We start from the raw sequence: 24,807 nt of genomic DNA on the forward strand, positions 1-24,807 counted from the left end.
GCCATAGATGATCATACGTACTATCACAATGCTGTTAAGCAGCACAAAACAGGATAAGGAGGACTAGAAATCTACGAACCTGCTCGCCATCTTTCACCTTTTTCTTGATCTTTAATGGCGACGCTTGCACAACGCGCCTGAAACGACAGGAAGACACAATGATTCGACGGTTGTAGGGCCGAAATAACTGCAAATGGAGAACGAATAAAGTGCATTGCGCTGATCCAAAATCTGTAGCGATGTCGAGCGTGAATCCCCGTGCCAATCGATTCCGCAACGTTGCGAGTCAGTCCATCCTGGTGCCACCTCCGCTCCCACTCATAAACTTACCGGAAGAACCTCGTCACGTTCGAACTGGAGTTCCAGATGAACGTCCGATGAATCTACCAATCCGCAGACATCTTCCCAATGTTGTCGCAATAGCATCATGGAAAAGCAGTCAATCTACAGATTTTAACGCATTGCATCCACCAAAACCCGAGAGAATTCTTCAGGAGAATAAAACGTTGGTAGATTTCGAAGCAGCAGCGTACGAAGAGCTCGAAGTATCGTCACGGCTTCACGTGTATGAATACAATCAGCCTAATATTTTTCGAGACAGCAACGCACCGGACGATACTCTTATCTTCGATTCATTATTCGAAAGTGGTAATTTACTTCGAGCCGAGCGAATATTTCGTAAAATACCAACCCATTCCGGATCTCGAATACCTCAACAAGAGTACGAATTGCTGATCCACCCAGACGTCAAGAATGGAGCTTATCGTCAATGGTTTTACTTTGAAATTCGCAATGGGAAACCAGGAGTTAAATATCGCTTCGCTCTCGTTAATCTTGCAAAAAGTGGGGCTTTGTTTGGCCAAGGTTTGCAGCCTGTAGTATACTCAGAGCGTGACGCAGCAAGCAAAGGCTTGGGCTGGAGACATCGAGGCACGCATGTGCGGTACGACGTGACTGCATCTCCATTGGCTCCTCCAGGAGCCAACGCTCTGTCCTTCCACTACGAATTCGAGCACGAGAACGACTGTGTCTACTTCGCATGCATCCAACCTTATACATACACCGGTACGGTACAAACACTTGATCAGAACGATAACCGATGCTTAACTGTGCTCTTATTGCTAGATTTAATGGACTACTTGGAGCTATTAGAGCGTGATCCACAACGTTCCTTAACATGTCGTCGCACTGAGCTTTGCCAAAGTCTTGCAGGGAACGCATGTGACCTGCTCTCCATCACATCTCCAGGTAAAGACGGGCTTCCACCCGATGAACGGCGCAGTACGTAACCCAATTCTTTATATATTTTTAATTCATGTACCTAATTTTTTGAGTGTTTGGCTAGTTATTGTAGTTTCTGCACGGGTACACCCAGGCGAGCCTAATAGTAGCTGGATGATGCAGGGAATGCTCGACTATCTCACAGGACCGAGTAGTGGGGCTACAGTTCTTCGACGAAATTTTGTGTTCAAAGTGGTGCCGATGCTTAACCCAGACGGTGTAATTAACGGTAATACTCGTGTAAGTCTGGCAGGATGGGACCTTAATCGAAAGTGGAGCAACCCGATCGAGCAACTTTTTCCCACGATATACCACTTAAAGCAGCAGTTAGCGCACTTTCAATCTCGCGGACGTGTTGCAGTTTACTGCGATTTGCACGGACACAGTATCAACCGTAACATCTTCACATATGGCTGTTACAATGCGAAGAAGAAGACTACTTCAGACGGATCAAAAACTTCAGTTGACACGGTTGGAGTCAAGTCGGATCCGCGGGTTTTTCCTATGATCGTCGCTCGACACGCTCCATGTTTCTCGTTCTCTAATTGCGACTTTACTGTGCATAAATCCAAGATGACTACAGCTCGAGTAGTTGTGAATCAGGAGCTTGGGGTGACGAATAGTTATACACTTGAGGCGAGTTTCTGTGGACCTGATTTTGGTGCCCGTAGAGACACTCAGTTCTCCACTTGGGACCTCGAAGAAATGGGACGATGTTGGTGTCAAAGTTTAATCGTTTATTACGGTCTCACTGCTCACGTTAAGGCGTTAGATATCGAGCGTAAGAAACCAGTAACACTCGACCAATCCATCGCTGAAGCACCATCTCCAACGAGTCGAAGTAGTCAAGTACAAATCAGTGAGGCACTGCGAGTGGACGTGGAAGATGAAGAGAGTCGACTTGCAAGGGACCTCCTACTAGACTGCGAAGCCGCGATCTCTGCTTTGTTCGCATCCTCAGGTGTTAATGAAGACAACGGCATGGATTCGGATCTTTCAGGTGCCGAGGATGAACCCATTCCACCGAGTCCATCAGGTGCTCCACAAATTGATACTGAACAGAAGAACTTACAAGATACAGTCGAAGTTAATGATGTTGAGGCGTCTTCTAGTACTCAAGAAGACGTATCCGCGTTGGATAACTCTGGAGACCAAACTGAAAAGAAATCGGAAAAGAAGAAGCGAGGATCAAAATTGAAATCAGTGGTCAGTCAAACGATGAAGAAAGCCAAGAAGAAGAAGAAGCATAAGGATAAACCGGAGCTAAAAAATACCTACTCAACATCAACACCAACGCAATCGAAACCTGATGATACATTAACTTTTACTCCCGAACTCGAGCTTTCAACTCCAGATGCTGATACAAACTCTAAGCCGCTAACAAAAAGAACCATGAGTGCCGCTCGGAAGAGTAAGAGTGTACGCCCTAAAAGCTCGATCGAGACCCCTAAAAGCGTCTCCAGCGCGATCCTCCAAGCCACCAAGAACGTGGAATTGCGAGCGAATTCTCGACTGTGTCCACTACCGACGCATCCAAACATTCCATTGGTGCTGCCAAGTGTCGTAGATAGCAGCCGTGTGGTCCCACGTATCCTCCGAACTGCACCAGTCTGCGATCCAGACATTGAAGATAAATCTAGAATTCGCTCAGAACTCCCCGCTCTGCAACTTTCCGGTCGAGATGAAGACCAACGGCGACATTCTCTACGACGAAGGTCCCGACGACAGGAGAATGACATTAAATCTGACGATTCCGACACTTTTCCTGTTCCAGAATCATACGGCTCAAGTAAACTCCTCAACTTAATCACGTAGATACTGTAAAAATAGAGCACCCCGTAATTGTTGTTGGAAGAACTCTATTTTTGCCCTAATCCGACGCTAACAAACCCGTCATACTGACGAGTTGGCGCTGCAGCTCCTTGATTCCGAACCCTTCCTTCACACTCGTCACCTGGATAATAGGGTTCATACTCTACCACAGTAACTGCAAGTCAAACAAAATGTCCACAATATACAAAAGTCTCCATCTTACCATACGTTCGGCGTTGAGTGCCACCTCCTGCGCCTTGTGAATCTGCCTCTCCAGCTCGCTGCGTGTCACTGCATCAGCCTTAGTGAACACGACTTGGTACAGCACCCCCAGGTCGTGTAAGAAGTCCATAAAGTCGTGGTCGGCAGGTCCGAGTCCGCGTCTCGCGTCGATGAGCAACATGGTCGTCTTAAGGTTGTTACCGCGTCGGTTGTCCACATATCCGCCGACCAGCGTGTGCCATTCGTCCACCACTTTCTTCGGAGCCGTGGCGAACCCAAAGCCAGGCATGTCCACAAGGGATAACTCCGGTAAACTACCTTTCTTACCTCCTACACTGAGGAAGTGCAATTGCTGTGTGCGTCCTGGCGTCTTGGATGTCCTAACGAGTGCCTTCTGACCGGTTAACGCGTTGATTAAAGACGACTTTCCGGCGTTAGAGCGTCCAGCGAACGCAATTTCGGGAACATCCCACTCGGGGAGGTCGGTCGGATCCGAGGTGGACGTAATTAGAGTACTGGGTACTTTAAATAGTCGGTTTACGATGTCCACCTCGTGTGGACGCAATTGTGGCGGCTCATCGACGCCAGTGATTGGCCAAAATATAGGGAGGTTGGCCAAACGAGCTTGCTTCTTGCGTGTCTTAGTGCTCGGCGTGGACGACGACGACTTGGAGGCTGTGGACAGAGAGACTGTTGCGCCAGATACTCTAGAAAGTGTGGGCGAGGGTTGCGCCTTGCAGATGCGTAGCGGCAGCTTTTGTAGTCGGCAGCGTAGCAGTTGCGATGCACGCATTGGACGAGTTGGCGTGTTTTGGAATATGGGATATTGCGCCAAATTGCCGTTGGATGGCATTCAGGCCGAAAAAAAAACCATTAAAAATAATGGGTTTTTTCGGGCTGAATGCCGCAATTTGAGCAACATTAAAAATGTAATGTTGCTCGTGCCAAAAATGTGGCCCACACGATCCAGTCGGTTTCAGAATTATAATTCTAAGAAATCAGTTTTAGAATAATAACCAGTTAGAAATCGCTAGAATCTAAACGGCGTGTCGCAGACCGAAAAAACCATCATTTTTTTTGAGAAAGTCAAAAAGTGAATTTTACGGGTACCCAAGATAACCGAATTTTTGAGTACACTTTGTCTGTTGGATGGTATTAAACCCGATCAAAACCAAAAATAGTTTTTCGGCCGTGTCCAAAAAACGAATTTATTGTAAACTGTATCCCCACCATTTCGAAGCTTTGAATATACTACACAACAAGGTTATTGTCGGCCGCCTACGCAAATACTGTGCGGCCTTCCAATTTGCTACGGCTACGCACCCGCTCACTAAATACCATCTTCAAATGATTTGTTACCTAACCACACTCTTTGCGTGTTCCTGTGTGTTTTGTAAATCTCCCTCAGAATTGAAAATAATTTTTGAGCAAAATGATGCAAAAAATATTCCTCGAAAATATTATATTACTGTGAAGAGGTCAAAAGTTAGCGTATTCAAAATCGTGAGTTCTCGGCAGCCAGCCATGTGGAAGACCTACCGTACCCTAATCAAGAATACCAACGCTTGCCTTACCACTGCTACTGCTTACCACGCAGCCGAGGATGTACATTATCCCCGGCCGGTACTAAAACCAGAGCCACTACATTGATCTCCGATAACATGCATGTCTTTCGAGATCCAGAGGGAATCTATTATGCAGTCGCGGGCCGGTAAATGAAAGTCCGATAGATTACGGATGAATCGTGAATCTAATCGCTGATGACCGGATGATTTGCTGTTTCTTTCCCGTTAATTCAAGTGTTCAGTTCTGCTTTCGCTCAAACTGAGTGATTCGCTTGAAATGCCAGTCAAAATGCGTGCTCGTTGCGCTTTACTTCCTACAGCTCTCCTCTTGACAGGCGTCAGTGCTCTTTACCTGCAATGCCGAGCACTGATCGATTCAGCGCCACCATAGCAGACCTCGTCTCACCAGTCGAAGCTAAAATCCAGCACAACTACGACAAACGATGGCTTCGAGGCTACGCTACAGAAAATACAGGTGCTGATAACAACTCGGCCGAGGCCACCACGGAGGAGAGAGCAAATGCCGTCACGACGCTCGGAAAGGGGAATCCTGAGTGGGAAGCTGCTGTGATGCGACTGGCCTATCAGCATTGGTTCGACGGAGGCAAAACTCTCGACGACGTGCGACTGATCATGAGCCTTCCGGCAAAAGGCGAAGCAGTCGGGCACACGAACTGGGGGAAATACCTCAAGTATGTGGAGTACGTCAAGGAGAAAGAGCGAGAGGCAGCAAACGCCGCGATAGTTGCGGCTATCAAGCAGAGATTGATCTACAAGGGGTGGTATCTCGAAGGGAAGACGTTTAAGCAAGTGCGCGAGATTTTAGAGCTCCCAGCAACGGGGCCTGCCACAAACCACCCGAATTGGAAAAAGTTTGAGGGCTACTTGGCATTCTTCAAGGAATACTCACAGCAATTTTAATACGGTAAAGCCTCGGTGTGGGTATTTTTACTATAATCTCTTAGTGCACTAGCATTAAAATAGGCTATGATGCTCCAATTTCCGTCTTGCTGTCCGCGTCACAGCATCAGACATGCTATCAAGATGGCTGTCTAAACTCCATCACGCTTGGAAGGGTCTGCAAGTGAGTTACTACGGTGGGAAGTACTCCATCCAGCGACTTCTAGCGCTAGATGCCTACACAAGAAACACGTCGCTGGTTCGCGTGCTACTCGTGTGTATCGGAACGCCTCTGCCCATGGTGACATTCGTGAGCATTCAAGCAGTGATTCCTCTTCAAGATCCAGCACAGGGATGGCGTATGAATTACGGCTTTTGGATTCGATCTGGAATATTATCTTTCGTGGTAGCTCACACACTCACAACCCAAGCTACCTATCTGATCGATGGTGTCGTAATCTCCGTGGCTAGAATGATTGCGTTGGCCGCCTGTGCGTCGATCCTTTTTACGGCGTTTGCGATAGGGATCTCAGCGTGGCTTATTTTCCCTGTACCGTTCTTCGTGCTGACTCTAGCTCCGGTATTTTACGTCGCTCTTATCATGTCGTATCGACTCGTATTGGGTATTCGCATTATTCGTCAAATGTTAGAGCATCGTGACCAATTGATCCGGTTTGTATATTTCGTAGGAGCTCAAAACGTCATGGTTTTTACGTATCCCGCTTACGAAACTCTGTTCCGTGTCGCTAAAGGATCACCATATCAACTGCCAGTTATTCTACTCTTACCTTTCATCAAGATGGCCATAAAAAACATGGTGTTACGGTGTATGGCCAGCATGGAGGATATGTTACCCGAAGCTGTAATTTTCACGGTGGATTTCTTCAATGCTGTGTACGTGGCCACTTGTATGCAGAGTGCGTCCACTGCGACTGCGATCACGGCTATCACGGTCACAGATCTATCTCAGACGATAATTATGCTATTTGGTCTGCATCAACGTACTGCAGCAATGCTATCAAGACTTTGTCTGACCATTGACAGCGATCCAACAGACAGCAACTTCCTGAGTGCGCTCTGTATTTTGTGTAAAGATCTCAAGCGTTTTGGTAACCAGACACGCACCAACTTGTGTATACGCTCCTGTCTTCCTCTAATCTTGGCTGAGTTGGACAGAGCGTTGTTAGAAAGACTGGAAAGCTTGTCCAGTGAAGAGAGTTCTCATACTCATCATATTCTAATGCTCGCGCCGTCCCCGAGCGTACAAGACCTAATGATTCCTGACAAGAAACCCAAGCGTAAAGTACGCAGTATTTTCGTTCAAAAGCGCAGCGATGTGGTTCATCCGTTAAATTCTGGCGAGTCTAACGTACCCTGGGCTGATAGGAGCTCGATTCACAGTCATACGAGTCATCGCTCCACTATTCTCTGTGAAACACTCGAAGCGTTGTTTACAACCGAGTGCATTATCGTCGCTGCTTACTTGGAGGCTATCGTTCCGTTATTTTATTGTTGCTATATGGTCGTAATGACCCACTTGCCAAGTGCACGTTATCATACCGAGATGGCCGATGTGACGCTTGAAAATGTTGGTGCTACTGTTGTCCCTGTTTTTGTGTTTGGTCTACTTCAGATCGCGACGTTTGTACTGCTGGCGTTGGTGATTAAGAAGAATTGTGGAATGAACATGCTGTATCAATTGGGGTTTGTGCTGGAGTCCCAGATGCCACTTATTCAAGGTAAATTAATTTTCTGGGTTCTTATCACATTATGCTTCCGCGTGGTGCATTTCGGTACGTAAAACTGCTAAGCCTTTCGCTGTAATTGTCTGGTACTCAGTGTTTTGGTGTGCAGGCGTGGACTTTACATTTCAGTTTAATCAGCACGGATACGGTCGATAATGCGAGTATTGCTTCTTCTTACTACTACATACTACCTTAAAAATAGTGGGCTTTATGTGTAGCTCCACACATATAAACATTACGGCTGCGTATCACAGGATCAGTGCGTCTTTAAGCAATTTTCGCGTGATCAGCTTGGCATTGCACCGTGACAACCAAAAGGTCGGCGATGTTGACCAACTGATGAATGCTAAACTGAATCTGTTTCGTAACGAGATATACTGCTCAACTCCACTGTCCATAGCGAAAAGAGTATTCTGTCAGAAGATCGCTAGAATGCCATGGTGAAGCTGCTACAAAAGAATCGTGGAATAGCAAAGATTCGCAAAATCTCCACCATGTGGCGTATTGACTGGGAAATCTAATAGAGATGACAAAGGTACACATAGTGCAACAATTTAATTAAGCAGTATAACCAAAACTCATGAATTATGCTCAGAAAATGATAGGATTCGCACCGAGTCGCCGCTCTGGGAAGAAAAACGAAGAGCTCCATGACTGCCAGATTTGTTGGCACTTTGGAGGTGTTAAACACTGGTAAAGACAAGAAGACAACGCTGAGAACACGAGATAGCACGAAGCTTGTCTAACTTGGTTAGTTACGTTATGATCACTAATTTCAACGATGCACAGTTTAGTCAATGGATGGTTGAAGTAGCCATGTCACTGTAGGCTTGACCACGATCCACACTCTTGATACAGCGGGCCAGGCTTTATTTATGGAGAAGCTCAAGAACCCCGGCATATCCTTGGGAACAAGCGTTTGTAGTGTACTTTTATTTAGCATTTGCCCAGTCCAAGGGAAGATCTTTTCCCAGAGGAATTTAGTAGCGTCGTATTCCGTGCAATGAACAAGAGACGACCCTCAGCTGGCCAGTAAGTCGGAAAATGCAAATTGTCATAGAATTTCTGGTTTTTAATGGAACATATATGTTGCTAACGACATAAATGACCTTGTCGACGGAAATTCTGCTTTTTGGACACAGGTTTACCTCGTGAATATCCCCCAAAATTGTACAATTTGCTACCAGAAGATTGACTGTGGCCAGAAACCTAGCTCGCTGAGGGCATTTCTACGATTACAATCTAGTATATGAATGCTAGCGTCGTGTTCCGTCGTGTTTCCAGCATCTTTCGATCAATCAGCACTCGACAGCATGCAACAGTGCAATATCTCCAGAATATGAAAGTCAGGAAATACTGATAATCTTGGGCCAACAGACAATTTGTACCTCATAATGAATATTCCCGGCCAACACACTCATGTCAATTTTTTTTCGCGATACCATCACCAGCTTTTCAAAACTCAATGGCAGAAATCGATTGACACCTAGGTTTGTATCGATGGCATCTTACCGCGACGGTATGACTGCGCTTCAGATCGAAATTACGGGTATCTTTTTGCAAAAACACAAATCCTATGGTATTAATAATGATACAGTGGCTCATACCAGTCAGATGTTTAGGTTTTGAGATTTTTGATTTGCAGAAGCAATGGACGAAGTACCTACAGTTCGATGTGAGCTCCTTGGTCGATGAGGGACTCCGCATAGCAGCCTGATACAGTCGAACGCGTCCAGTAACTAGTTGTGATGAAACTCGAACAACACACTACATGCTTCATCCAAACTGATGATCCAGTCTCGCATTCGTAGAGTGGGTCGCCAGAAGCGACCGCATTGTATCCACGTCGTCGGACGCAGTCGTAGCAATTCACTCGCGCCACATCAGAAAGTTTTGCCACTCGATCGAGGTACTATCGAGACCTCGACTTACGTGGAACCTTTGAAGTTTGTGAACGAACTGCAGAGGGACGACCCCCGAAAAAAAAAGTCGAAGAGTTCGACTGACGAGCTGACGAATAATACCCTGTGAGTATACTTGCGTGTCTGTCCAGGAGTGAAGTACAGTGTGTACACGGATCTCATCGACTTGCTAAGGATACATCTAGGATATTTGAATTTAGTATTCTGCTGAGGACGTTGGATCACCTGTCAGGGATTCATTGTTGAAAACCCTGATAAGTCCTACGGACGCGACAAGATCGAAGCATCACACAGCTCGACGGCGCAAACGAGGTTCCAACGGCATCACCTGATCGTCGTTATTACCCTGGACATGTTCTGCATCAAAAACACGCGAAGTATGGGACCTTGCAAAGGCTTCTTCAATCCAGCATCTTGCTTTGCTAAGGGAGAACATTCTCCTCAACGTCGTTTAAAGATTCAGCGCAAAAGCGTTGGTATCCTGTTTACAGCAGTTCAACAGATAAGAAAAATGTGATATGACAGGATATGCTTCTGAGCCAATCAGTTAGTTTTATTTCCAGAACCTTTTTAAACAAGTTGGGAGGAGTCAAACGTAAAAGAAAGGGGATTAGGTAATCGTGTGCCTAAGATTACCAAGCTTTAAAAAATATTTACGTAAGTCTATATTTTAGTCCGGCGCGCCTAAAAAATGCGGCGACTTTTCAGTTGGGACTACGACCCGTATGTTGAAGCTGACTATCCATCTATTCAGCTTAATTGTTCGACTTTTCCATACTTGGACGCTGATTGACAGTTCGCTGCCAACCCAAGGAACTGCGATGCCATTTAACGATACCAAAGTTGCGTGTCTTTGGGAGTCTACCCGCGCGCTATGGCGGAGAAGCATTGGCCGTATTAATGCTGGAAACGTCTTCGAATCCGGCTCAATTTCTTACATGCTTGTTCAGTTGATAGTCACTGAATAATTTACCTTTACGATGTCAGCTGTATATCCAGGTTTTGATAGTCAAACGAGAGCGTCCGATGCCATGCTAGGGGATCCGCGTCCATCTACAGGCCATAGAAAGGTTCGACTGAGTGATCGCGAGTTGTTTGAGCGCATCCAGCGTATACCAGTCCCCAATGAACCACTAAATCTTCGGGATCTCTCAAGTCAACATGGGTGGAAGCATGTGAGGACCGGTATCACTAGGACGGACGTGTACATGCGAGTATTGCATGCACACTCAACCATATCTCCAATTCAGACGCAACAGTGTCAAGTGGTCACTGGAGGGGAGATGCAAGTACGAGTATCGGAGTTGATGGCACTATTGCGTGCCCCGACGGAAAGCCAGAGCAATGCGCTCCAGCGTGCATTATATGGGCCACGGTTTATCTACAGCTCCCTTTTGCACACGATAGCTAACACAGATCGGGGCTCGTTGCTGTCTCCTCAATCTCGAGGAAGTACAATGAGTACATGTACATCCAGCCAGCAGCTCACGGTCCGCACCGTTAGCTTCGTTCGGATGGGTCTCTCTAACCCGTTCAAACGCCATTCACGAAGATCTTCAGTAACACCTGCTTCACGCATCTTAACCCATGCACATGACGGGTCTGGTACTAAGAACGAACAATGCTGCTATATTGAACTACTGACACCGACAGAGGAAGGCTTCAAGCTCGCGTTCTGTTCACTAGATCCGGCAGAAGTCACGGCAGGGAAGGCACCACCCGAACGCGTCACATCATTGCACCCTATCTCCGGCTGGCTCATCGCGCAACCCACTCAAGACAACTCGGAAACGCTTCGATTTACCTTCCAGGTTGCATTTACAGGCTCTTTACCTGGTGGTTGTGGCTTTCAAGTGGCTCAAAATCGTCTTTTGTTCCTTGCAAAACGGGTTCGTAGGCTGGAAAAAGTAATACATCGACAACAACGACGTCACCAGCAACGAGCCACACTGCCTGGACGATTGTGGGATGTTGTACTGATGCCGTTCCAAGCCACAGGGGTGTCGGATGATGACCATGCGGGAGGTATGCACCATAATTGGCATTGTATTGCTTGTACCCGCTCCTTTCTGCCGACTTTAAGTAAACGATGGCGGCGCTGTGGCTTGTGTGGATATCGAATATGTACGTCGTGTTGTTCAAATGAACGAGTTGCTGTTTACAACCGCCATGTGGTAGCGCTGCTAGTCTGCAGGCGCTGTCGTGAGTGCATCGACGAACGGAACAACGCTGATCGGGGTGGAATGTCGAGAGAGACTCGTTACACCGGCGTCACACTTCATTTCCGAGCATCAACCTGAAATCTCCGAGTACCTGAGGAACTTTCATTATCCTAGCAAACTACAATAACACTTTACATCACTGAAATGCGCTACAGTAAGAATTATCGCATAGTTTTTTTTAAACCTCGAGTTCCAACGATGAAAAAGGAGCTCGTTCGTCGCGGTCAGTTCCACCAAAACTTCTGTCCTGCCCTTAACATTCCTTACATTTTCGTTTTTACTGAACTTAATCCAGCGAGAAATCCATGAAAGTCAACACAAACAATCAAACACGGCACGGTTAAACAGCGTTTTATGTAGAATATCCATATAACTAATGACGTGGTTAGTCTTCGTCGCAATTGAATAATATACTAAGGTTATTCAAGAATGTGGTAAATATAGTACTTACAAGTTCATCATCAAGCCAGATTACTACCGAGTTATTTTGAGATTGTCACTTCTCGAAACCATCACTTTGGCTGTCGAGCCGGGATGGCCTCCGTGGTTCCAACGTCGAACTCAGAGCATAACGTAGCACATCCTCCACATCGGATACACACTACAAGTCGTTGGAGAGTCTTTGGTTTGAAACTTTTGCGGCAATGGCATCGCATGCAGGTCAGCTATTACGGCGGCAAATACTCCATCCATCGCGCTCTGGCTCTCGATGAATTTGTCAAGAAAATCTCACTAGGACAAGCAATTCTAATCTGCGCTGCAACGCCGCTGCCTATGATTGCGCTTGTTTTCGTTGAAGAATTAATCCCACTTCAAGATCTACACGAAGGCTGGCGTGCCAGCTATGGATTCTGGATTCGAACTGCAGTAATGGTCGGGATCTCAACTCACGCCATCGTGGTCCAAATGACATACCTTATCGACAAATTTACTGTACCCATATCACAAATGCTCCAACTGTATGTACTGGTACCAAGTATTGTCGTCGGGTTGGCTATGGTAGTGGCCGAGTATTTGGTGTTCCCTGTTCCGTTTTTCGTAATATTGGTTATGCCGATATTTTTCGTCTTGCTGGCAATTTCGCTTCGAATTGTATTGGGCTCTCGCGGTATGCGCCATATATTAAGTCACCGTGAACAACTTATACAATGTATTCGGTTCATGTGCGCCCAAGCGTCGACTATTGTGATTTTTCCAACTTACGAAATATTTTTCCGCGTCTGTCAAGGAACGAGATACCAGATTCTCGTTATTTTACTTCTCCCCGTCATTAAAGTGGCAGCGAAAAATGTCGTGTTACATTACGCGAAAAACCTGGAAGATATGGTGCCCGTCGAAGTAATTTTCACGGCTGATTTCTTCAACGCAGTTTACGTCGCTACCTGCATGCAGAACGCGTCATCTACTACTTCTATTTTGGCCATCACAGCCACCGATCTATCACAAACTATCGTGATGTTGTATAAATTACAGCAACGAACCACCAGTATTTTACGGAGACTACGCAAGACTCTGGACAACGCAGCTGAAAAGGATAACATGCTGGTTTTAATTTGCTTATTATGTCGCAATCCAACGAGTTTTAGGAAGCAATCCCACGCTGGAATCAGAAAAAAATCCTGTCTCCCTCATCAGATTTCTATGGCGAGCGAAAAATTACTCGATAGTTTAGATGAGATCTTGAAAGAAGCGGGACCACAACCTCAGGATATTATTCAGCCCAGCATTTCAAGCTGTGTCTGTGCTGTATTTACACGAAAGTGTGTGAGACCCGCAGAGCTTGACGAAACCAACTCGACCCGAATAGCTTCTGTGGACACATTCCGACTACCGGAATATTCTAAATCGTATCAACCGAAGAACTTAAAGCGTCCGACAATTCTTCTTGAATCGTTAGAAACACTTTTTACGACAGAATGTCTTCTAATTACCGCATATTTGGAGGCTTTTATGCCGTTATTCTACTGCAGCTACTTGCTAGTGATGACGCAACTTCCGAATGCGAAATATCACACGGAGATGGTTGGTGTTACTCGAGAGAACGTGATTGCTACAATTCTACCTCTCTTAGTGTTCGGATTGCTACAGATTGCGTCGTTTGTACTACTCGTGGTGGTGATAATGCAAAATTGTGGGATGAGAGCTCTGTACCAGCTCGCATTCGTATTGACGACACAGAGGTCCCTGGTGTTGTGCAAGATGATGCTGTGGATGGTGATCACACTGAGCTTTCGAGTAATCCATTTCGGTAAAACTAATAACTATTTTCTTGCTCAGACTAGTTAAAGAGACTGACCACTTTCTCGTGATTGTTCGACGCAGGAGTTGATTTCAAGTTTGAGTTTATTCGACGTGGATTTCCTAGACTCTGGACTCCAATGGGCTAAGAATGTTTGCCGTATTCTTTTATGAATATCCATTGGAGCACTATTTGACGGTTGTGTTGATGCACGAATTATGACTAAATATGAAGATTAATTCGCGAGTTTTGGATGACAAAAAGCACAATTATGATGAATCGTCATTCTGAGGCATCTGAATATAGAGTTCGTCCCTCAAGAATTGGTTGGGTGATCAACGTAAATTGGACCAACCATCACCGTCACAAATAGGTCGTAACTTCCCGAACTCAGCTTTGGTGGTGTAGTTTCAGTCTCCACAGCCAAATTGTCCTCTGCGGATCGAGTGCGACAATTGAGATGAAGTTGACACTCCTCCTCACGTCATGGGTCACTGGTATGGCTGCCGCAGTAAAGTATCCACTTGGACCTAACCGGTTCCTCGGCACGTGTCTTGATTCGACCTGGGTGGCACAAATGGAAGCCGAGCGAGGCGTCGACAGCCAGACCCGTGATTCGAACGGTAGACTCGTTCACCCTTTCTTGCAACCAGCACTAAAATATCCACGACACAGAGTAAGTCAACAATCTTCTGAGTACGCAGCAAACACTAATCCGTTTATCTGACGTTAGGTTGATGACCCTCGAACGTCGTCAGGAAAAGTATTCACAGACAATTGCATGGCTTCAGATGCATTGTTCTATGGAGCCAACCAGGATGCCGATGGTAAGAACCGTGGAGAGGTGGATGGCACCCTCGTTTTGGACTTGTGTGCATGGGATACACACGCACTTGCCACAATGGTGTTGGCCATCATGGCAGAAGAAGTCGTACGTATTTTTTTTTTCAATCTTGCGAATAAAATAATGCGTTTACTATAGTGACATTTTTTTTTTTTCTTTTAGAGTGGATACAAAGTTTCGATTAGTAAAGGTGGCTTAGGCGTGGACATCACTGAGCGCATGTCATCCGTGGGGTCTGGAACGTGCACTCCGACCCATTTAAATGTCGAAGTTTGGACCTCAAGTACTCTATCAGACCTACGAGTTTACTTTAACGAGAGTTACCAAGTTGGCGGAGTGGGTTACTTCGGACTCTCTGGAGTATACACCACGCGTCAGTTCGTACAGGATGGTATGAAAGCGACCCCGCCGTATTTTCCTGATTTCTGGAAGCACTATAAAACCAGTGATGCGCTTATTGATGCTCTAGACGTAGTGTCTTTCAAATCAAAATCCAAGTACTACCCCCCAGCGGATACTATATGTACTGACGGGACCATGGGCTGCGAAGATAACTGTGAACGAACCCAAGCGTGTACTGAACGCGAGGGTAATGGAGACAACTGTTTAGTGCTGGCATTGATGGTCCCAGATTACGACCAGGGATACTTCCAAGCGGTCTTCGACAACCTGGACATCCCTGCTTACTTCTGTTTTATCGGCTATGACGGGGTGAACCAATTCGCTGCAGACGCCGCCCAATCCGGCGATCGAGTTCTCTTCTACCACTACGAACCGGATTTATTTCACGTAACAAACAAAGGAAAGTTCGATCGTGTTTCACTGCCACGCACAGATCCAGAACGAGTAAAATTGGCTACAGGTGACTATGGAGAAAGCGGGTTCGGCAAGAAAACCAGTAACCCTGTGGATGTGGATTATCCAAGTCTCCTACTTTCTAAATTTGCAGCTCATGTTGTCAAAGATTTACCCATCGCATCATTATTTTCCAAGTTTACGCTATCTGACACGGACATTAATGCCCTGCTTAGTGAGTATAGTATCGCAATGAGTGGTACCGATCCAGAACCGTATTTTCGCGCAGCTTGTAATTGGGTAAAGGCGAACTACGATACTTGGAGTGACTGGCATGATCGCCTACCACTGTGCACATTTGATGACCATATAGTCAGTCATGTGACCGGGTGTGATGATAATACTTCTATTCATGAAATCCAGTTTGCTTGGAAAGCACCGAATCCAGGGAATATGTCACTACCGAATAACTGTGATGGAGGTGTAGCTGCTCTTCCAGATACCATTGCTACAAGTCGTTCCTGTGACTGGATCGAAGCAAATCAACGCACGTGGTCGGGCTGGATCGATAAAAAACCGGAATGTGACTCGAGTTTCTACGCCTACCACGTTTCTGACTGTGATTCGGACGCTTACCGGACGGTAAAATACTTCTGGAAACTGCCCTATGCTTCAAATATATTACTTTCTGGCGAATGCTCTGGTGGCGATATATTACCAGAAGACGTAAGCATTGACTGCGAATATATGCCAACATCGTCCCCGACGTTTAAAGCTTTAGCGGCGCTAGCAGCGATTGTGGCGGTGTTGCTTACTGCTGCTGCGGTGGTAGTGATTAAACAGCGTAACGCACCAATTATCCGACGATCTCAATACGAAATGCTGCTATTGATGATTTTTGGAGGGTTTTTCACGACTGGAGCGGCGGTCGCTTATGCCGGACGTCCAACGGGAATGCTGTGTGGAATTCGCCCCGTGCTGGTGTGTATGGGGTTCACGACTATCTTCGGTGCTTTAGTAATGAAATCCCTGCGAGTCTATCGCGTATTCATGAAATCTGCCATGAAAAGGGTGAAAGTTACACTTTTCACCATCCTCAAATTTCTTGCAATATTTTACGTTGGAGATATCATCATTTTCATCGGATGGTACGCTGCAGATTATCCTGAACCGACCATTACGACCGAAGAAGCATCGGAATTTCATGGCACGGTGGATAAAATCTCTTGCAGCTCCTCAAGTTTTATCTTCACAGCGTTGCTGATCTTCTGGAAAACTATCCTGCTGGTCTTGGGGTTGTATCTGTCGTTCCTTATCCGCAATGTATCTGTGGATTTTCAGGAGTCTCCATGGATTTTTGGCTCGGTTGTGGTGGTGCTCGTGGGCTGTGTCCTCGTCATGCCGATGTCATACCTCGTACGAATGAGAGCAGCTACATACTACGTTTTTTTGGCGTGTACGCTATTAATCTGCACGATGGTGATCATGGGATTAATGCTCGTACCGAAGCTTTTCCGTCTCAAAGAGGTCGGTACTGTAAGTTCTGGAAGCTCAAAAAGCGTTGTGAGTGTGCGAAGCAGACACAGCTTGCTGTCAGCCAAGTCAAGATCTATATTGAATGTAAATGACGCTGCCGGTAACAGCACTGCACCCGGTTCACGCAGATCGTCTCAGCAAACAGTCCAAGTGAAGCCTCTTCACAACTTGGAGACAATCACAAACAGCTCCAGCAGCGCCAATTAATACACTGGTTCCCGGCACATGTATACTGACGTACTATTGCCTATGGCGACGACAGCTCTCTTCTGTCAAGGAAACGTATAGCAAGTAAAACATAACTACAGTATTGGCAGGAAAAAGTAATTTACTGCTGCAGCAGTTAAAAATACTTCTAAATCACTTTATAATGAATTGAGCTATTGAAATGATTGGACAAAAACATTCACGTGGGAAGGGACACATATCGGTTTTCGTATCGGAACACTCGAAGGAGACAATGGAGTGGTTAAGCCAGGAAAAGATAATAAGAACTGCGCTCACGACCAAGGAGGTTCGCTTCGATGCAAGATGACCAACCTGTTGCTCTCAGACTTTGGAATAGGCTATATAGTGCCTGGAAACGCACTGACATAAGTCACCGCGGTGCCTACACTGCTCGTCGAGCTCGAGCTTTGGAACATTACTGTCATTCCACTTCACTTTCACGAGTTCTGGCCGTGTGTTTCCTGACTCCACTTCCAATACTATGCTTCGTGCTGGCGATGGAGTTGTTGCCGCTTAATGCACCAAGTGACGGCTGGCGATCGAACTCGGGCTGGGTCGTTCGCTACGTGTTCGTCTTCAATCTGTTATCACTCTGCTGTCTTCAGCAAGCCTCAAGTTTTCTTACGACTCTTAACATTACGCTCGGACAAGGGCTTGCTATTGCTTGGATCACTGTAAGCTGTTATTTCGTAGTATTACTGACAATTATGGCAGTCTGGGTGTTCCCAATTCCGTTCGTATTTGAGCTGACGGGTGGGGTGTTCGGTGCTGTATTCATGGGCTGTGTAGTGATGATTCTGGGACGCCAAACGATAGCCAAAACACCTCAGGCTCGAGTCTTGTACTACGTTTCTGCAGTGGAAGCAGCCATGTGCTTTGTGTACCCTGTCTTTAGTGCGGTATATCACGTCCTGAACGGTATTCAACAGCTTGCGTTGATTATATTTCTCTATGTACTTAAGGTATTTACACGGTTGTCAATGGCACACGCGTGCTGCTCCAGCACAGACGAAGAAGACAGACTACGCTCCCTTGCACGACTGCCGGAACGTGTGGTATTCACTGCAAACCTGTTCCATCTAGTCTACCTCATGACGTGCCTTCAGGGCGCACGAATGTCAATTTGGACGATTGGTACTTTGGTCTCAATTGACACGTTCACCTCAGTATTAAGCGTAAAACGACTGATTCGCCGTCCAGCTGTGGTGTTAATTTGTACTCTACCAAAGGAAGGCATGGCGATTAAGCAGTCTCGAGCTGCTGTGGTTCCTTTAAATGGACCACCAGTGACTGCAATTCCCATTAAACTATCAATTGTGAGTCGAATGGCTAAGAGTTTTATTGTGCGGGTGGTGGATATGACGCTAGTACGACGCTCGCTTTCTCGAATTTCAGGACACTCGAGCTCATGGTCAGTGCGATCATCTCCTCGCTCGCGAATAGTTCCGTCACAACAAACAGAGCTAAGCGAGAGAAGGAGACCAGAACCCATCAGTAAACCACGCGACGGTAATGTTGTACGGTTCCAGACTCTGTCTATGGCTGAGTACTTCATTCTCGTCAAATATGTGTCCTGTATAATTCCCGTGATGGTTGGAGTATATACATCAATACTAGCGCGTCTCCCTAACGCGGTGTACTATCCGGCGTTGGCTGGTACTACGGCTAATGAACGGAAGGCATCCCAGTTTGACGTGGCTGTGTACGCGATGCTTCAGATTTTATCCTTGATTGCATTCGAGCTGATTCTTCGACGACGATTGCAATATTCTGTTCTCCACCAGCTTGGCTTTGTCCTCGAGACTGCTTCGGCAGATATTCAAGCGAAACTGGGGATGTTCATTCCTTATTGCTTCTTCTTTTTTCTTGATCACAACGGTGCGTATGATAACTGATATTAATTATTCCTTGCATCTAACTCTCTTGTTATGATGGCGTAGGAGTTGACTTTAGTTTTCAGTTTGCCTGGATGAACTAAGATTATCGGAACAAAATTTGAAAAAGGACCTAGCCTGACACCATGTTATTGAGATATGCAAAATAGTAATGTAACAATGGCAGAGTGTACTACAGACGGAATGAAGCAAACTGCACCTGAATTTCCTTCTATCTCTATTTGCAAAAAGTCTTGTACCAACCGCTTACTGAACCCTACGTGTATCAACGATACGAACACCTGTCCTAAAGCGCGATCCTTCTCCCATGAAGCTTTGTACGCTCGACAGGCTGCGTACAGTCCATGGTATTAAAGTCGTGTCTCATACGCATTGAGGTAAGTTAGATTGTATAGTAAAACAAAAGGCCGGAAATGCAATCTTATGTTAGTTTAATAGAAATACGAACTCCTGCGTATCTGGCATAATCTTCTCTAACGTCCTTAATAGTGATAGGAAGAAACTACCAAAACAAATGGTGAAGAGTGCCAGTACGTATTAGTTGCGACTGTAAACAACTGCACAGGATCTCCAGGAGTTTGTTTGACAAAACGACGGCCACACGTTGTCAGTCTGCAAATTCCTTTTCAAGTGACAAAATACATTTTTCATCGTGCGCCTTCGTTGCAATGCGCCACTCTTTTGGACTATGAATTATAGTCATACTGCTGGCATGTGCTGCTGCTTCGGTTGTAGATGGTGCGGCGACACCGTTTTGGACCCCCACTACAGCTGGAATGAACTACGAAGAGAGGAGGATTGCCGGCTCACTGAAGGCGCGTGCATCGAAAGTGGCTGAAGTCGCGAGGTTGAAATTTTGGCTTTTCCAGAAGAAATCTGCTGCTGATGCTTTCACGGCACTAAAACTTGACCAGCATATGGATGACGTTCTGCTCAGCCCGAAACTGAATACTTTGAGCACTTATGTCGACAAGTTCAACAAGAAATTCCCAGATAGCCAAGTATCATTGGCCGGTACACTCATAGCAAAATACGGAGACATTGCTGTTGCCAAAGCACTCGTGAGGGCGAAAGAGACCTCAAGCTCGAAGGATATTGCTTCGAAGTTGCAGACCCAGCAATTGGAGGGTTGGCTGAACAGCCACAAGTCCGTAGAGATGTCTTCACCTTGCTGAAAATCAAAGACGACGGCTTACTTGCTTTGACAAGTCGAAAACTGGTAACGCTGGACGAATACATTCAGCTTTTTAACAGAAAGAATCCCCAACGCCAAACGAACTTATTTGATGCGTTACGGGCGGCTTCGGTGAAGGAGAATTTGCCAGTATGGTATGGATGGCTTACCTATAACCCATCTACTGCCAAAAAGGCTTTTTAAGGCATGGTTAAAAAAGACTATGATCCAACGACTCTTCTCAAAAAGGTTTTTGACGTCCCTGGAAACAACTTGGCGTCTGCCAATCCTCAAGCAAAGTTTATTCAACACGAGTACGAGTTGTTCTGACGCAGGGAGAAGAGAATTAACACGTAAAGGCCATATCGCTTCGCGTCCTTGACGGTAGTCTCCATAACGAAGATCGTATTAAGCGATTAATACGTTTTCTAAAAACGAGTTTCACTATTCTATGAATCTCAGTGTAAATCTTATTTGGGCTCCCATCCTTCTTCATCGGGAGCCTTCGTTGACTGCCTCCGGAATAGTTCGTCAGCATAGCGAGTTGGTGATCGCTTCCAGCCAAGCTGGCCTTCAGATACGAACGAACTCATCCGTTTGAGAACGCGAGTTTGAGTTGATGTCATGGAGGCCCGTGGTCGTTGGGTAGTCAGCGCATCCGCCATTGTACGTAGTGACTGACTGTGAGTACGCTGGAAAGTCCCTCTTCTCTCCGCTATTGATGCTCTTGCTGCTGGAATTGAATCCGTTCGAGACTGGACAGCAACCTCCAGCTTCCTTAGTGACCTACTGGCCATGCGTTGGAACAACATTCTTGGATGGTGATCAACTGGCGAAACTTCCTTAATAGGCTGGAATAGTGCAACTTGTCGATCAGAAGCTCCACTGTTGCCTATGCTAGCTGCTGGTTGTTGAGGTTGGTTGACTGGTACGTTCTCAATTGTCGAGTGAGGCGGCTCAATTTCTGATGTAAAGCGAAAAGAGTCGTTCGCTCTGGACATCTGATACCGATGAGGCTGCAGCTCTCTGTGCTGGTATTGAACATCATTTTGAGTCCCATTCTGACTGAAAAGTTTGTCTGCGTATCGGGTTGGTGACTCTTTCACACTTTGTCCTTGATTTTTATTGTCCAAGTTGCCTCCGGATGCCACGAATGAACCTACACGCCGTAATAATGGCATACGCGTAGGCTTCGTTTTTGTCGAGTCATCTCCAGGAGCTAAGCGCTTTCGACTAAGCTCAATTGTAGGTGTTTGACGAGAACGAAGCACCTCAAAACTGGCCTGTAAATCCTTCAACCCTTGTAGAATCACAAGCTCTCGTTCTTCCAAATGCTGCAGACGTTCCTGAAGTGACTGAGAGTGTGTACCTTGAGGCAAGTTTTGGTTTGTCGGAGCTTCAGTTGTGGGCATTTCAACGGCAGAGGACTTGTTTTCACTGTATGCATGGCCTCCATGATCACTACTCTCACGATTTCTGCTATCACTGGACACATTTTTCGGAATATCAGATTTTTTCTGTGGCGTTTGTTCCCGTTTCTTGCGTCTACGTTCGCGCAATTCGAGTAGTTTATCACGAATATTAGCGCCCACGCCAAACTTTAATGTCGGATCATTCGACTCCTTGTTGATTGCTGTGTAGATGCGTTCAGCCGCCTGACGAACTGTGATCGTTGGTGGTACGAGTGGTGGAGGCACACCGGCTTGTGCACATGCCTTTGCGATCGCCTCTGCACTGTACACTTTACGCACCAGTTCCAACAACGGGCAGTGAGATTTACTCACCTCATAGCTTTGCATGTATGACGTTAGCATATCAACGACGACTCGACGGCGATCTTCTGGGTATTTGGCAAGCACAGTCTGGAATTTTTCTCTAGATAAGACACACATTTCAACATGTGTGATGGCTCGTACGTTCGCTGCGCGTTGGTAGTTCATCAGAAGCGCTATGTCACCAAAGGCTTGACCGCGAGATATGAGAATTTCTGTCCCTTTTCCATCGCGACCTCCGTTAAGGTAGTATCGTCTGTGAGTTGCATCTAACTCATACGCTGACTGTCGAATTGTATCGTCCATTTGAGTTGCACTCATAACGACAGTGCGACGACGAGCTGTCATACTATTGCTTCGTCCAATGTTGAAGCCATTTCTACCCGTTGCCAGTGTAGTAATAGTAACTCGTTCGAATCCATTGACGTCGCGATCAAGTTCGCAATACCCACGGTTAACCATGTAAAATTCAACATCTACCTCTCCTTGTCGCATGATAAAGTCATTGGGTAGATACACACGTACGTCTAGATGTAGCATGAGTTGCTTCTGGAAGTCCGGTGTGCAGTCTTTCCAGAATGGTACGTGCATCACTACTTCCATGTACTTAAACAAGACAACCTCGAGACCAAGTGAGTGTGATAGACTTTTTGAAAACTGTACAATCTCGCCGTCTAAACACTCGTATTCATGCCACAAATGCTCGTAGTATTCGTGGATACGCTCGCGTAGAGGTACAGGCAGCTGAAGCTTGGCAGTCATGGCAAATACTTCCTCCATTTTACGTTGATAGCTGGTAGTGTTAGCGTTAAAATTGGACACTAGAATCGCGACGTGACCGAAAACTACGGCAAGAACGATAGATCCAAGCACCACAGAGAGCGAAGCGAATAGATTTTGTGCTGCAGTTTCAGCTGGAACACCCTCACCCTGTATCAATAGCAACGCCGCATAGAAACTGGAGGAGTATTTTTCACGCCACGACACTGTGGAGTCTTCAAAATCCTCCGCTTCATCGAGCAGGATTGTCCATATACATGCAATATAGTGCGCGATACAGATAACCATAACCACGATACCAGCGATACGGAACAAATGCGAGTAACGGGAATACAGTAACCACGCCCAGAAGTTACTCCCACTCCCAGTCTGGTTAGCGCGTATGAGCCAGATCATGCGTAGGAACCGCGTGATGTACACTAACCGCTCGACACTCAATCCACCAAGTACAAAGCGAATCCATTTGGAACCGTACACGTCAGAGTTATCGTGTACTAAAAGCGACACAGCAACCAGAATGTCCATGATGATTCGATTTTTCAAGTAATGCCACAGTATTTGCCAGCTGGAGAATACAACGGTGCCCGTTTCTGTGACGTAGCCTGTTCGCAAGGTGATCAACACGTCAAACCCCAGCATGATACCCACCACTGTGTTTATGTGTGCATGCGCATGACCCGGAAAGGCGAGTTCTAGAGGAAACCAAAGCACGTAAATGACTGTAGCCACCAGGATGGCTGCATATCGTGCCTGCGATACCCTAGAGTAAGGCGAAATAGGCTTTAAAAGCCTTCGTTTCCACATACTCGTCTTTCTTTGGATTGATGGGAACGGAGGAGCATTCATCTTTGGGTCCATAAATGGTTGCCCTATATGCTGCTCCATTAGTTGACCATCGCTGGTGACACTTTCGAGTGGTGGATGACCGATGAAGCTGGGGCCATCGCCAAAGTGGAGAAAGTTACTACTCTTTAGGCCGATATCGGGGGCAGAACTGAAGTGTTCACTGACGTTGCGAGACGAGGGACGTTGATGCAACAAGTGTTCCGTGTGTTGACTTCTTGGAGAGCGAGCAGTAACCCCTGCAGACGGTGTAGCAGCATAGTCCGACTCCAAACCTATTGTCATGCTTGAGGGTGTACGCTGTATGTGTCGGATTTGGAATCGCTCCATCATTTCTTCGTACGGTGTCTCCTTTGGGGGAACCACTGCTGGACGGCTAGCCACTTCGATATGTCCGCGGATGTCAGATACAGAGCGTCTCAAACTTGATGATAGTGTCGCCCATGCAGGGGGCGAATTATTGTCGGGAGTCCCTGCGATTCCGCGTGACGATACACTTCGTCTTCGTGCATTAGCAAGCGGTCGGTTCGGTGCTCCATCCCCTGCTACCTCCGCAATGGGATACACCACCCCCGAAGATGAGAGGGTGGAGTGTCGCCTCGAATTTTGAGATGTCATTCGACGGAGCGGAACTGAGAGCGATGCCATCGCAGATATTGGCGCTACGTTCGTAACTGGAGGCAGCGCATGATCTTGATCAGTGCTAGCAGTGTCGACCTGAACCGGTGAATCATGTTCGGCCATGATATTGTCAGTAGAAAACTTGGGAGCACGCTTGCTTGTTGTCTTTTTGAGTCACTATGGCTATTGGTTTCACGCTTTAGGTCCTCCGAAAGACGTTTCCTTTCATACGATATTTTTATCACTAGCCTACTTGGTATGTCTTTTTAATGAAAACTATATGAGAATACTTTAAGTTTAAAGATCTCTTGTTATACTGAGAGTAATAGCCTACTATTTAAAATGGGTGTGTATGTATTTTTTTTATTCCGGTTAAGGGCAAAACTGTCACGGTCGGGATACTTAGGCTTC

General features: G+C 46.3%; 9 protein-coding genes across 9 annotated transcripts; 7 read left to right on the forward strand and 2 right to left on the reverse strand.

The window, feature by feature from the left end:
* Nucleotides 1-239: 239 nt before the first annotated feature.
* Nucleotides 240-3,096, forward strand: PPTG_06667 (hypothetical protein; the record flags this gene model as incomplete). The annotated part of the gene is made up of 3 exons (XM_008900711.1): nt 240-1,065; nt 1,126-1,281; nt 1,346-3,096. 3 exons carry the CDS (start codon nt 240-242, stop codon nt 3,094-3,096), a joined length of 2,733 nt encoding a protein of 910 aa, XP_008898959.1.
* On the reverse strand, nt 2,578-4,170 carry PPTG_06668 (ribosome biogenesis GTP-binding protein YsxC; the record flags this gene model as incomplete). The annotated part of the gene is made up of 2 exons (XM_008900712.1): nt 2,578-3,256; nt 3,317-4,170. Coding segments are annotated over 2 exons (959 nt in total), but the record flags the coding sequence as incomplete, so codon positions are not given.
* Nucleotides 4,171-5,237: 1,067 nt separating this feature from the next.
* PPTG_06669 (hypothetical protein) lies at nt 5,238-5,801 on the forward strand (the record flags this gene model as incomplete). Its single annotated transcript, XM_008900713.1, has 1 exon — nt 5,238-5,801. The coding sequence occupies one exon, from the start codon at nt 5,238-5,240 to the stop codon at nt 5,799-5,801; it is 564 nt and encodes a 187-aa protein (XP_008898961.1).
* A 112-nt stretch (nt 5,802-5,913) lies between these two features.
* PPTG_06670 (hypothetical protein) lies at nt 5,914-7,681 on the forward strand (the record flags this gene model as incomplete). The annotated part of the gene is made up of 2 exons (XM_008900714.1): nt 5,914-7,573; nt 7,635-7,681. The coding sequence occupies 2 exons, from the start codon at nt 5,914-5,916 to the stop codon at nt 7,679-7,681; spliced, it is 1,707 nt and encodes a 568-aa protein (XP_008898962.1).
* A 2,629-nt stretch (nt 7,682-10,310) lies between these two features.
* PPTG_06671 (hypothetical protein) lies at nt 10,311-11,796 on the forward strand (the record flags this gene model as incomplete). The annotated part of the gene is made up of 3 exons (XM_008900715.1): nt 10,311-11,472; nt 11,531-11,571; nt 11,635-11,796. Exons 1-3 carry the CDS (start codon nt 10,428-10,430, stop codon nt 11,794-11,796), a joined length of 1,248 nt encoding a protein of 415 aa, XP_008898963.1. The 5' UTR covers nt 10,311-10,427.
* A 2,689-nt stretch (nt 11,797-14,485) lies between these two features.
* On the forward strand, nt 14,486-17,290 carry PPTG_06672 (hypothetical protein; the record flags this gene model as incomplete). Its single annotated transcript, XM_008900716.1, has 3 exons — nt 14,486-14,584; nt 14,642-14,839; nt 14,915-17,290. The coding sequence occupies 3 exons, from the start codon at nt 14,486-14,488 to the stop codon at nt 17,288-17,290; spliced, it is 2,673 nt and encodes an 890-aa protein (XP_008898964.1).
* Nucleotides 17,291-17,519: 229 nt separating this feature from the next.
* Nucleotides 17,520-19,407, forward strand: PPTG_06673 (hypothetical protein). The gene is made up of 2 exons (XM_008900717.1): nt 17,520-19,189; nt 19,252-19,407. Exons 1-2 carry the CDS (start codon nt 17,608-17,610, stop codon nt 19,287-19,289), a joined length of 1,620 nt encoding a protein of 539 aa, XP_008898965.1. The 5' UTR covers nt 17,520-17,607; the 3' UTR covers nt 19,290-19,407.
* Nucleotides 19,408-19,982: 575 nt separating this feature from the next.
* PPTG_06674 (hypothetical protein) lies at nt 19,983-20,381 on the forward strand (the record flags this gene model as incomplete). The annotated part of the gene is made up of 1 exon (XM_008900718.1): nt 19,983-20,381. The coding sequence occupies one exon, from the start codon at nt 19,983-19,985 to the stop codon at nt 20,379-20,381; it is 399 nt and encodes a 132-aa protein (XP_008898966.1).
* Nucleotides 20,382-20,837: 456 nt separating this feature from the next.
* On the reverse strand, nt 20,838-24,519 carry PPTG_06675 (hypothetical protein; the record flags this gene model as incomplete). The annotated part of the gene is made up of 1 exon (XM_008900719.1): nt 20,838-24,519. One exon carries the CDS (start codon nt 24,517-24,519, stop codon nt 20,851-20,853), a length of 3,669 nt encoding a protein of 1,222 aa, XP_008898967.1. The 3' UTR covers nt 20,838-20,850.
* Between the last annotated feature and the right edge of the window lie 288 nt (nt 24,520-24,807).

Source organism: Phytophthora parasitica, assembly GCF_000247585.1.
Source record: "Phytophthora parasitica INRA-310 unplaced genomic scaffold supercont2.10, whole genome shotgun sequence".
Lineage (NCBI taxonomy): Eukaryota > Oomycota > Peronosporomycetes > Peronosporales > Peronosporaceae > Phytophthora > Phytophthora nicotianae.